Genomic DNA, 14,107 nt, shown 5'->3' on the forward strand with positions numbered 1-14,107 from the left:
TATTTCTATTTTTACTTACAGGGTAGGCGAGGAAAACCTGGACCTCCTGGCAAGAGTGGCCCAGCTGGACTTCCTGTAAGTTTTTAATCATTCTACTAGTAGCCATTTTCTTTAGTATCCAACATTAAAGAGTACCTTTCATATAATATCATGTCATATCATGTTAAAAGTTATTACAGCGGGTTTCACTGCTGAGACTTGTTGTGATCAGGAGATATACCCTAGAACAAAGCATTGTCACAACGCGATCCATTCCCCGGCTGTATCTCATGATTGGCTTATTCCAACAGTCTTAGTCTATGAGACTACATTATCGGAATTTGTGATTGGCTGGGGAGTGGATTGTGCTGCTGCTGACTCTCTCCCTGCCTATGTCCGCTGTGAGACCTGCTGCAATCACTAATTTTTGACATGCCTAAAACATGCCAAAAGTTATTTTTAATGACAGTGACTCTTTAGTTCTTCAATAAATTTTGCTTAGGTTTATGTCATTTTCTGTTTCAGTGGATATGTGCTAAACGAGTAGGCTATGTTCACACAACGTCAGAAAAAAAAAAAAAGATAATAGGCGTCCGCTTTTTCTATTTAAAAAGACATCCGTTATTGCCATGATTCAACTGACTTCAATTGCACAGCGGGAGCTGTGTGAAAGCAGGTGTTCAGAGGTCAGAGAGGTCAGTTCTGACTTCAGAGGAGATAACCTGGTGATGTAGCTGTAAATTTGTTGTCCTGTTTTGGTGCCTCGTCTCCCTCCACCCCTCCCCCCCTAGAAAACCATACAGACAGGGGGGAGAGCTTCAAACTGCTTTTTCATGATGAAAAATAAACCCAATTACAAAGTTTCTTAAAATCGCCTGTACTATTGATTTCTGCAAAAAAAAAAAAAAAAAATGTAAACGTGACACTTTAAACTCAAAATGAAAGACGTAATTTTTTCTTTTAAAAAACGGAGAGGAAAAAACGTGTGAACATAGCCATAGACTTTTTAGTAATCATTACTTTTGCCTTCTCCCTTATATCATGCAACCTTGTATAAGCGACCAGGTCCCCCCATAGAATAGAGATGAACATTAGCAGGATTCTTTTTCCAACTACTGTAGAATGGAGTGGGAAGGTTGCGAAAGTCACAGCGACATCAGTGATCATGACAACCAAGATTGCGCTAGTTTCTGAGATCATATCTAAAGTGATTGTCCCGCTGAAGAGTAGCTATACTGTAGGTTGAATTGCAGTCATTTGAAGCACTCCATGTCATCTCATACTTATATCTTTTTCCTGGAAAGCCATGTTGAAGCTGATATGCCAATAACATATACAGTATGCCATTGTAGACTGTATATGTTGTCACTTAGCTCCAATATAAACAGATTGGACTATGTAAGATTGAAGACATGAATACAACACATGGATTTTTATTTTGCAGATTCACTGTTTAATATTTTAGGAAGAAACACTCTTTACTTTAACTACCTGCTTTTTGGTGTTTATTACATCTACATGTATTCTTAAGGTACATTATTATTGTTGTGAACTAGTATATAGACAAGTCGGAGATTCTCTCAGTTCCCTGCGGACTACAGGCAGTAAATCAAACAGAAAATCTGCACTTTAACATTGAGTAAGGAAATATATTCGATGAAGAAACACTAAAGCCATCATGGAATTGATCACTTTAGCACCTAGAGGCTTTTCAGCATATTTGGTCAGTGAATTATAGCTCTGAACATGATAAAGTGAGACTACTTTCAGCACATGAGACTAATAAAAAGGGGCCTTCTGATTAAATGTTAAAAATATATCTTGAATTATTAAAAAAACAGGAAAATATTAACTTGTTAATATATGAGAAACTGGTGGAAGAGTAAAAAAAAATCTTTAAATTCTTTCCTTTTATACAATATACTTTAAGTTGTAAAGCTGCATATATCTAATGCATGAATAAGCTCATTTACCTACCTATAAAAGGAAAACTTTAAAAGTACCAAAATTCAAAATCCTGAAGTTCAGAGTGTAGCTAAATGATCCTGGCAGGAATTTACTGCAAGTATAAAAATATTCAACAAATATAGTACAGCAATTCATAAGTCAAAACCAAACTGTTTCTAACATGGACAATATGTTATGGGGTGGATTAAATCATCAACAATCTTATTTGGAAAAATAAGTTAAGGGAACTATCAGCAGGTTACAATGCAGTTAGTTGTTTTCCCCACGGTCAGGTCGAACCGATAAAAGCACTGCTCCATCCCCATAGTGCTGATCAAACCCCAACCGGCCCGCCCCTTTTTAATGATAATCAATGGCGGGCAGGATCGCCCATATGGGGGTGGGACAGTGTTTGTATTGGTCTTACCAGACCGCCGAGAAAATGACCAACTGCACCGTAACGGGGCCGAGGATGATGGTAAGAGACATACCTTCATCCTCGGCGTCTCCTGCACAATAGGGGCTATCAGCAGGTTAGTTTTGCCTAACATGCTGGTAGTTCTCCTTTAAAATGAAGGATCCATTTTCAGAAATAATTCCAACCTCCCTGTGATAAATAAGAATAACACTCTGGAAAATGAAACATACTGTATAAAATATTTCAGTTTTTTTTTTTAGCTTCTTGTATTGTAGGTTTATATTAGTACTTTACCAAGGAAAAGTCAGTGTTTAGGATTTATTAACAGAAGAAAAAACATAATTTCATTATCCTGGATCCTTAGAACAGGGAATTTCTGGCACCAGATAGTAGTAGATTAGAAGAGTTTGAGGCTAAGTATAGATTAAGGGTACATTAACTCATACCATATTGCAGCAAATTTCAAGCTGCGAGTTCCTCAAAGTGAAATGCGACACTGATTACCATTAAAGTCTATGTAACTCCATTCTTGCAGCAGAATTCTTCTATTGTGAGAATAGAGTGCCATAAGGTTGTTGTTATAGTAAAGAAGGCATTATTACCTGTCCATACTCCAATGCCCTCCAGCGCTGTCTCTGGGCCCTCTGCTCAGTGACAGTGACTGTGGAATAAAAATCCGCTGTTACATAGACTTTAATGGTAATTAGTATTGCAGTGGATTTCAGGGAAAAACTTGCAACGTAAAATCTGCTGTGATATGGTATACGTGAATGTACCATATAGGGTGCATAACGAGTTTGCAGTGGACTGCACGCTGTGAGTTTCGCAGCAAATCTGCAGCGATACCCATAATCTGACCCCCAAACTGCTTGTACTGTCAGATAGCTGCTTTTAATCCAAGATCTGTCCTGGGCTCCGTTCGACAGGTAATGCAGTTATTGTCCTTAAAACAACTTTTAAACTTACAGCCCTGTGTCAAATTGATGTTGGCTAGAATACCCGTGCCCTAGGATTGCAATGCCCCTCCATTCCTCCTTCTTCATCATTAGGAACCATTTCTCTTATTCATCACCTGTGTGAACACTGCACATGAGCTGGATCGTTAGGGAACCGATGCAGAGTTTAGACAGGTGATATTTTGGAAAAATCCTGCCCTGGGGCATTCCTAATAATGGGGACGGGGATTGCAGGGGATTTTCAGTTCGCTATGAGAATGTAGTGAGGGCCTTATTTAACTAATTAGCTGCTGGTAAAAATAAACATCAACTGCTTACCTGCCCAAGCTCCCTTGCCACACTCCTGATTGAGTCTCCAGTTCCCTGCTCACTGACGGCCCACTCAGCCAATCAGTGCACTGCCCCACTGCAGCTAGGGAGCTTGGGCAGGTGAGCAGTTGCTGATTATTATTTATACCGCCAGCTAATTAGTTAAATATGGTCATCTCTACATTCAAGAATATGGGGCCATAGACTGTAATGATACCGAGAATACAGTGGATTTGCGGCAAAACTCACAGTGGAAAAGTGGATTCAAATGGGATGGAAAATATAAAGTGAGGACTCGTACTTCTCTTTCCTGTTGGATCTTTTTCCGGCTTTAGCACAAAATCTGCTGTGACAGTTTTCCAAAAAATCTGTCAATGTTTGAAACCAGCCTCAATGGTCATTGCTACTTTGATTATATTTCCATGTAATAGGGGGATTTATTAAGTACAGGTACGTCGGACTTAGCTACATCCCCGGCCCCCATACCTCACACTAGATTTACTGAAAATTAATATAACAAAACTATGCAGGTTTGTGAAATTCTTTTACAAGTACAGATACACTCTCCTAGGTGTGACGTCATGGCTGACTTGTGTGCTGTGGCCAATAAGATATATTCCCCCTCTCCTGGCATACATTATCAAACCCAGGCTGAGAAAGAGACACTGCTGATTTATGACCCTCCTTCCTGTCTTCTTACTGTTTTATGCTTAGTGCCATATCTCAGAATTTAAAGGTGGACGATCAGTGTTAAGAAGTAAGTTAAAGGTCATCTGAGGATATATTTTATGAAGACAGACTCTATTATTTTTATTAACTCTGATTGTATCACAATGGCTGACTGAAAATGTCTTGCAGAAAAACACTGTTGTACTCTTTTGTAATATAGCATTGCGACAATGTGTTCTCATTGTTTTTTTTGTTTTGTTTTTTACAACACAATTAACTTTTGTCTGTCTATAAATGCAAATCCTTTACTTGATATCAACAGGTAACGTTAAAAACAAAACATTTACTTTGTCCAATGCGTTTAGGTTGTATAACATTTTCATGATTGCTTTAGAGATACAAAAACTCCTAAGAAAGTTTTAAAGTTTCTGAACTCCTCTAGATCTTTACTACACATCAGTAAGAGTTGTATTTGTATTGTGTATTGTACGGCTATGACTGGTTGCATAAAGCATGCTCAAAGATGTGCAGTCAGTCAATGAGTTACAGCTGTGCACATTTTAGCACTTATTTAGCAATACTATATATTTATGGTATAGTACCAATAGCTATTACTATTGTTATTATTTATATCTAGAGATGAGCGAACCTCAAGCATGCTGGAGTCCATCCGAACCCGAACTTTCGGCATTTGATTAGCGGTGGCTGCTGAAGTTGGATAAAGCCCTAAGGCTATGTGGAAAACATGGATATAGTCATTGGCTGTATCCATGTTTTCTAGACAACCTTAGAGCTTTATCCAAGTTCAGCAGCCCCAGCTAATCAAATGCTGAACGTTCGGGTTTGGATGGACTTGAACCCGAACCCAGTTCGCTCATCTCTATTTATATCGCATTCTAGCGATTATAGCATCACTTTATGATATGTGAAAATCCCTTTAGAAATAATTAGAGTTTAGACTAATCTAACCTGCTGATAGCCGCCTAATATGCATGGAGCACAAGGAGGAAGATATTAGTGATGAGCGAATAGTGAAATATTCGAATATTCTATAGTCATACGAATATCTGCCGAATATTCGATCCCATTAAAGTCTATGGGAACAAGTAGAGAAAAACATCTATTTTGACCACTTGGAGGTAAAAACCGGAAGCTGGGGGAGTTGAACGTTTATCGAATATTTATCGAATATTCGGTGAAGTATTCGATAATATTGGATAGCTCAAATACCTTACTATTCGATCGAATATCTATTTGATCGAACAGTATTTGCTCATCACTAGAAGGTATGTCTCCTTAGTGCCATTACTGTGCAGTTAGTAGTTAGCACTGCACCGCTTCCATTGCACTGATCCGCTCCATAGATTATTATTAGAAGGAGCGGGCCAGCTCAGCGTGGTGGGGGAAGAGCGGTGCTTCTAACAGTATTCCAGGTCAAGGAGTCAACTGATAACAGCATAGGAACAGCGTAGAGGAAGGTAAGAGACATACAGTTTTCCTCAGTGTCCCGTGCTAGTTAGGGGGCTAGCAGCAGGCTAGATTTGTCTAACCTGCTAAGTTTGCCTTTAAATGTGTTTAAGTGTTGTGGCAAATGGATTGTGGTAATAGTGTGATAGATGGTATTCAGAGTGCAAGTAGGGAAAATGTTGTGGTGGAGTAGAAGTTTAAGAGGGATAGCTAAAAATAAGAAAAAAAATTAGAACATATAAGTTAAATCGAGCATTGTACTTTTTGTTTCTGAAATGAAAAATTCCATCCATGGCTTCAATAAAATTATGGTAGCTTTATTGGGTCATCACAAAAAGAAAAAAAAAATAATAATAATAATAATAAAAGATAAAAACACGCCGACGCGTTGCAGGGTTAGAACCCCTTAATCATGGCCATGATTAAGGGGTTCTAACCCTGCAATGCGTCGGCGTGTTTTTATCTTTTATTATTATTTTTTTTTGTTTTCCTTTTTGTGATGACCCAATAAAGCTACCATAATTTTATTGAAGCCGTGAATGGAATTTTTCGTTTCATGGACTTTCTGTGTTGCGGCCCGCAATACAGCCAGAACGTGCTTCACTTCCAGGAGGTCCACACACACCTGCGCTAATTGTCGCTATCAAGGGTGAGCTGACATATTCTCCTTTTATACTTTTTGTTTCTCTTGTTTATTTTATCTTAGGTATAATAGGGATCGGGTATAAAAAGAATAAGATTTAAACGGGTTATCCAGCGCTACAAAAACTTGGCCACTTTTCCCCCTACTGTTGTCTCCAGTTCAGGTGCAGTTTGCAATTAAGCTCAATTTACTTTAATGGAACTGAGTTTCAAAACCCCACCCAATCTGGAGACAACAGTAGGGGGAAAGTGGCCAAAGTAGCGCTGGATAATCCCTTTAAAGGAGAAGTCCATGGATTTCGAAAATCCGGCAGCTGGCATGAGTGGGGGGAATTTGATAACAAGTACAAATTACTTCTCCCTGTTCCCATAGTGAGTTGTGGGACTGGCCTAGAAACTAGAGATGAGCGAACCGGCCGAGGTTCGGGTTCGTATGAACCTGAACTCTTGGCTTCTGATTCCCGCTGTCTGCCCGCTCCATGGAGAGGGTGGATACAACCTTGAGGACCGCCTGGAAAACTATGATATAGCCATAGGCTGTATCCCAGTTTTCCAGGCAGTCCTCAGGCTGTATCCACCCTCTCCACGGAGCGGGCAGACAGCGGGAATCAGAAGCCGAGAGTTCAGGTTCATATGAACCCGAACCTCGGCCGGTTCGCTTATCCCTACTAGAGACCCCAGCCGGGCTCTTGGATATCCGGGGTGTACTCGTCCCGATCCGGCTGATGGACTGGCCGCCCTCTTCACTGATTGGCTGAGTCCATCAGCCAGGACAGGCATTTTTCCCCTAGTTATGATGATGTCACAACTCGGGGGGGAAAATGACTTCTGGAATGGTTTCGGAGGCCAGTCCCACTGCTCACCACGGCACAGGGAGAGGTAAGTGCCTACACGTTATCAAATTCCCCCCTGACAGCTGCCGGATTTTAAAACTCCCCATACTTCATGTTTAAATGAGATGATACAATGCAAGTAGTTATACTGTATGTCATTCTGCATATCTGACGTCTGGCTACCATCAAATGTCTACGACCAGTATTACCAGTAGACAGCTGGAAAATATACCAATATAAAATATCATTTTGCTTATATTTTTCTTGCTCTAATCACTGTTTAACATGAAGCAATCATTTCCCATCTATAGAATAAAAATCCCCTTTAGATGTAGAATTACAAAAAAAAAAAAATCATTGAAGGTTTTAATTAAAATTAAAGGTGACTAATGAGTGTCAACTATTTCTCACCCTCCTTCGGGTCAGGAGCTTAGTTAGGCACTGCAGCTGTACTTCTGTAAATGCGATTGGACAAAAAAAGGTGTTCAGAATACCTAACATAGCTCCCAAAGAATAGATAACATGATTTAAATGAAAAGCGAAAATCAGAATCGCCATAAAGCTCATTAGCATCAGGCGATATTGCACAGCTCTTTAAACAAGGACAGACTGCAAAGGTTGACATAGGCTAAATGAGCCAGTATTTAAGATAGGATAACTTTTTTTTTTATCTAATTAATTTGAAAGATAAAGGACTGCCTGAGTTGAACAGAGAAAAGGATTATGCCCAAGCTTAGACTATGAAATAACAAGGAGAGCCACTCAGCTGTAAATGAGATTAATTTATTAAAGAATTATGAGAAGAAATATGGAAATGCTAGATGTAATTGTCAGAACATGAAGAATTAGTATCTACATTTAAAAGCAAGGATTTTATAGTTGAGTAAAACAGGCAGACTTCTGTTTTACTGCCCAAGTACAGCTCAGCTACTACTGTATTTTGCTTGAGTTCAATCACTCCCCTTCAGTTCAGTGCACTAAGTGAATATGTGATAGAGTAATGCTCATTAAGGTCAGTGCACAGAGGCTGCGGCTGAGGATCCGGAAAAGTTTGCTAACTAACTGTAGGATATCTGCTCTGTTCCTACTACATGTGGGACATACTATAGAGGTAACTGGTGTCCTCTGATATCTGTCTTCAGATGCCAGAGTATATCACTGAAATTAGCTTTGCAGGTTGGAACCACTATTACACCAGGCGATTATTGGCCGTATGTGGCTGATAATCGCTTGGTGTAATAACTAGTGTTCAAAAGGCAACGATCAGCCAACATGCACGATGTCGGCTGATCCTTGTCTTTCAACATGTTGAAAAACACCTCAACGATAACGGCGGTTTGCTGTCCGTTGCTCCGTAATATAGGAGAGGCGCAGTTCCATGCAGCCCCCCCCCCTGCACTTACCCACCTGTTGTCGGCATGTGTAATAGCACCGGCAGAACAAGGCTAGGCAACCATCAGCTGATATGCACGATGTTGGCTGATCCTTATCTTTCAACATGTTGAAAAACACTTTAACGATAATGACGGTCAGCTGGCTGTTGCTCTGTAATATAGGAGAGGCGCAGCCCCCCCCCCCCTTTCCGTGCACTTGGCCACTTGCTGTCGGCACATGTAACTGCACCAGCAACGAGCGGGGAACGAGGTGCAAGCAAGCGCTGACCTGTCGGTGCTTGCTTGCTCCTCCTGATTGGCCCCTGTAATAGGGCCTTATGTTTCCCAAACCAGTTTATTGGGAGTCTTAAGTTACTCTGAAGACCCCTGCATTTGCACTTATAACAACTTCCATGCTTATGGAAAGACTTTGTAGAAGGTTTTGAAATGTGTCTATGGGAATCTTTGCTAGAGATGAGCGAATAGTGAAGTATTCGAAAATTCTAAATGTCCACAGACATGTGAATGGGGCCTAAAAGGGTTGCTTACAGAAAAGACTTAATGTACTGTTAGCATGGGTGTTGTTAGATGTGTAGAATCAGCTAGGGCTGTGGAGAGGCTTCTTTACATGTCTAGGCTGTAGGATATGGTGCCAAAAGATAAGAAAAACACCCAAGCCTGCTTATCTTGTGCCAAAACCTACTGTACATCAAGTCTGCCAAAAGCACGTGGATAAATGTGTTATAGCCTGATGAAACCATGGTTGAAATTTTTGGCCACAATTCCAAGAGGTATGTTTGGAGTAAGCCATCTCTACTCATCACCAAAACGTCATCATACCAATAGTAAAGTATGGTGGAGGCAGCATTATGTTTTGGGACTGTTTTTATGTGCAGTGAGAAAAATAAGTATCTGATACACTACCGATTTTCCCACCTACAAAGAATGGAGAGGTCTGTTATTTTTATGATAGTTACATTTCAACTGTGAGAGACAAAGTCTCTAAAAAAAAAAAACTCCAGAAATTCACATTGTATGATTATTAATTATTTATTGCGTGAAAAAAATGTATTTGATGCAATAGAAAAACAGAGCATAATATTTCGAACAGAAACATTTGTCGTTACAGAGGTCAGACATTTCACACACTACAGATGTGATTTTTTTTCCCCATTCCTCCATACAAATCTCCAGATATTTCAGGTTTCGAGGTTGTCAATGGGCAACATTGAGTTACAGTTCCTGCCAAGTATTTTCTATTGGGTTCAGGTCTGGCAAGGCCACTCCAGGACCTTGAAATGCTTCTCACGGAGTTTCCTTAGTTTCTTTGGCTGTGTGTTTTGGGTCTTTGTCATGCTGGGAGACCCAGCCCCACTCATCTTCAATGCTCTTACTGAGGAAAGGAGGTTGTTGGCCAAAATCTATCTATGATTTTTTTTTTTTATAGATACTGTCTCTTACAGTTAAAGTTACCTACAATAAAAAGTACAGACCTTTCCATTCTTTGTAGATGGAAAAACTTTCAAAATCGACAGTGTATTAAATACTTAATTTACAACTGGCACTTTAGTCAGTTTCAAATTTTTGTCAATTTTGGCACAAACCTTCAGACCTATACTAAAAAGCTGGGGATGAAAAAGGAATTTCGCCTTTCAGCATGACAATGTACAAAGAACACCTCCACATAAATCACATAAACCAAAGAATGGCTTCACCAGAAGATCAAAGTTTTGGAATAGCCCAGCTAGAACCCAGAAAGATCAAAGTTAGCCGAGCCAGAACCCAGACGTCAATCTAATTGAAATCTGTGGGTTGACCTAAAGAAGGCACTGATCACAGAAGATCTGAAAGATTTGGAGTGCTTTTGCAAGGACGAGTGGCCAACCCCTTTAATGAAGATTTTATGCAGTGTTTCTGGCACTGTCAGAGCAGCGTGTAGCGTTCTTGGCACTGCCTACACTAAAGTAATTTTCCTGACATGAAAGTTACCCATTATATCCCTCAAGCAGTAGGTAATTCCATAATTGTGCCACATGTAGTAGCCACTCCAAATAGTGCCCCACATACTAGCCAGGCCTACTATTAGAGACCTACATAATAGCCAGCCCTCCTGATAGTGTCCCATATAGTAACCAGCCCCCAATAGTGTCTTATATAGTAGCCAGCCCTTTCAACGGTGTCTTATATAGTAGCCAGCCCTCAAAATAGTTATGTAGAAGCCAGCCCTCCCCAATAGTGTCTTATATTAAAGCCAGTCCCTAAAATAGTCTCTTATATAGTAGCCAGTCCTCTCCAATTGTTTTATATAGTAGCCAGCCCTCCCCAATAGTCTCTTATATAGTAGCCAGCCCTCCCCAATAGTTTCATATATAGTAGTCAGCCCTCCACAATAGTCTCTTATGTAGAAGCCAGCCCTCCCCATAGTCTCTTATATAGTAGCCAGCCCTTCCCATAGTGTCTTATATAGTAGCCAGCCCACCCCAATAGTTTTTTTATGGTAGTCAGCCCTCTCCAGTAGTCTTATATAGTATCCAGCCCTCCCCAACAGTCTCTTATGTAGAAGCCAGTCCTCAAGAATAGTCTCTAAAATAGAAGCCAGCCCCTACTGTAGTTGTTCATGACTGCCCCCTTATCTTGGACTCACCCTTCCTGCAGCTCCAGAGGCTGCAGGAGGCGCCCGGCAGAGGATGCGCGCGATGACTTCACCACAGTGCCAGTTTTGGTGCACTACTGAGGCCACGGGCTAAAAACTGCCTGCGGCCTATGTGATTATAATATGGGTGGTCCAAGCAGCTCTACGGACCACCCATATTATAATCTGCTGCTACGTCAAGTGGGCCAGATTTAACACAGCAATGGAAAACCATGGCGGGCCAAAAATAATGGCACCAAGGGCCAGATTTGGCCCGCAGGCCAGAGTTTGACATGACTGCTATAGAGGATGAGAATCTAATTTAAAACTGAGGAGCCAAAGACGTCTGGGTTGCAAACTCTGCATCTTATCCAAACCATAAGGATTTTTTTCAGCTACAGAGGAAAAGCACTGACTACATTGATATCATTGTGTATTGTAAGGTCGACCAAAATGCTTAATTTTTCCAAGTCAGCTTGCTTGTGGACACTATGGGCTTCAATACTTCATAGTGACATCCCAGCAACCTGAGAAATCTATTTGATTGATGGGTATACCACACACTGGGGAGGCACAAGTAGCATTCCCCTCATCCGATTAAATTTTTATGTTTGACTTTGCAAACTAAGCAGTACATGCTCTCTACTATACATGAAGGAACATAGGACCTAGCTAAAAAGGTTAGTGATAAAGAGCCATCGTAATAATCTGTAAACAGAAAGCTCTAATCGTGCTGTTGTGTCCAACACCTGCATATTTTCTGGATGCTTAAAACCAAGGACCCAGCCATGCAAACTCCATAGACAAAAATAAGACAAAAAGTATGCAGGGCTGGCCTTAGGGTGTGTGGCCTGTGTAGCCACACCAGGTGTTATGCCATCCCAGCAAAAAGGGGGCAGAAACAGGACCAGAGGAAGATGCAGGAGGAAACTCCTCCCACAGGTTGTCATAGCAATAAACCTAAGAGGAGAGGATGGCTTAGTGTAAATGTCTCTGACTGTATGTCTGGGTATACATGTGCCTCTGTGTGAGTGTGTGTGTGTGTGTGTGCGCGCGCGAATGTGTGTGTGCATATTTGACTGTATGTGATTCTATCTGTGTGTATGTGCCTGAATGTCCCTTAAGTGTATATGTGCCTGAATGTTTGTGTGTGCTTGTGTGTATATATGTAGCTGTTTATGTGTATGTGTTTGTGTCTCCTTGAATGTTTGTGTCTGTATGCCTGTATATATGTGCCTGAATGTATGTTTTTGCTTGTGTGTGTATATGTATGCATATATATATATATATGTGTGTGTGTGTGTGTGTGTCTGTATGTGAATATGTGCCTATGTATCTGTATATATGAAACTGCGTATGACCAGCTTTTCATACAAATAAAGCAGGTGGTCTCAAACGACCGCTATTGCGAAAGACATGAAAACATTCACTCATTTCCATGGAACGATAATCGTTACTTATGATCGTAATTGCGATAGTTTTTTCTTCGCTATTTATTCACTATTGCGTTCGTATCTATTGCGAACGACCGAACGATGTCTTATTCATTGCGAAGATTTTGCGAACGAGCAACAATAAAAATAGGTCCAGGTCTTATAAAGCGATCAACGATTTCTCATTTGGTCGTTAATCGTTAACTGCATTTCAACCGAACGATTATCGTTTAGATTCGAACGATTTAACGATAATCTGAACGATAATCGGCCGGTGGAATAGGGCCCTAAAAGTTCAATCTCGGCACTCACCATAAATGAATAATAAGAAAAAAGTCCATCACAAAATACAACAGACGAGGATTTTGTGATGGACTTTTTCTGCAATTAAAACTATGAAGCATTATGGTGAGTGCCGAGATTGAACTTTTACAATATTGCTGGTATTTTTTTTTTATGCGAGCACCACCCATAGACACAGAAGTGCCGTCTAAAAGACTTTCTTACAAATAAGCCATATTACATCTGGTAACCACATTACATATGTACTTTTTCTAAATTCACTGCGCGGGCACCGCCATTAATCGGCACATGGGCCCTAAAAGCAAGGCTATTGGCAGGCTGGCAGCCAACTAGGCTGGGGACTGGCTGGGCAGCTTTATAAAGTCAGAGCTTGGCTCTTACAAGCCAGTATAATTGCTATTTTTACTTGCAGTGTTGCAGTGGTGAGCAAAGCATGGTGCTACGCTTGGCTTATTTGGCATTGTAAGCATTTGGTCAAAAACTGTAAATATTCTTCATTGGGGGAGGGCAGCAAAAAAAGTCTTACAGAGGCTGTTATGTAACCTATAGGACATGTTAGACGGCCTGAGCCGTAAATGATCTACTAAATCAGTGCTAGAATGTTTGTGCGGCCCTGGCAATAGTCAGCCATTAGACACATATCCTGAGAGATGTGTAGCCGGCGGCAGATTATTTTCTGACAATTGTAAAGTGAGAGATCAGCGGATGCCAAGCACCTAAGGCCAGCCCTGGTAGTATGGGTCATACTGAAGAACTGTAACTCTTTAAATCTCTAACATTCTTATAGGATGCCCCCATTGACACAAGTCAGTTCCTAGAATATTGGATCTGCTAGATCTGCACTAGCCAACTCTATTACTGTGAAGGACAGCATCTAAGTGAAAGAAAACCCATGCCATAAGGCTGTATACCGTGCAAGCATGAGCAATGCACAGCTGTGCAAAAGTTTGTGGCACAAAAAAATTACCTATCCTTTGTTACATCCCTCACTACAGAGTTCCAGACTATTTCTAAAAGGGATATTTCCACAATAACTGTATGTCAGAAGCTCCACCAAATTTGTTTCCATAGTTAAGCAGCCAATATGCAATGCCTAGTGATGGCCTGAGTGGTATAAAGCATCCCACTACTGTATACCTCTGTAGG

At 40.7% G+C, this 14,107-nt stretch overlaps 1 protein-coding gene across 1 annotated transcript in view; it reads left to right on the plus strand.

Moving 5' to 3' along the window:
- LOC138795177 (collagen alpha-1(XIX) chain-like) overlaps window positions 1–14,107 on the plus strand; it is a 384,669-nt gene that overhangs the window by 306,150 nt on the left and 64,412 nt on the right. The window contains exon 18 of the mRNA XM_069974170.1: window positions 22–75. Within this exon, the coding sequence (XP_069830271.1) occupies window positions 22–75 (54 nt within the window). The remainder of the gene's footprint in view (window positions 1–21; window positions 76–14,107) is intronic.

Source organism: Dendropsophus ebraccatus, chromosome 6, assembly GCF_027789765.1.
Source record: "Dendropsophus ebraccatus isolate aDenEbr1 chromosome 6, aDenEbr1.pat, whole genome shotgun sequence".
Classification (NCBI taxonomy): Eukaryota; Metazoa; Chordata; class Amphibia; order Anura; family Hylidae; genus Dendropsophus; species Dendropsophus ebraccatus.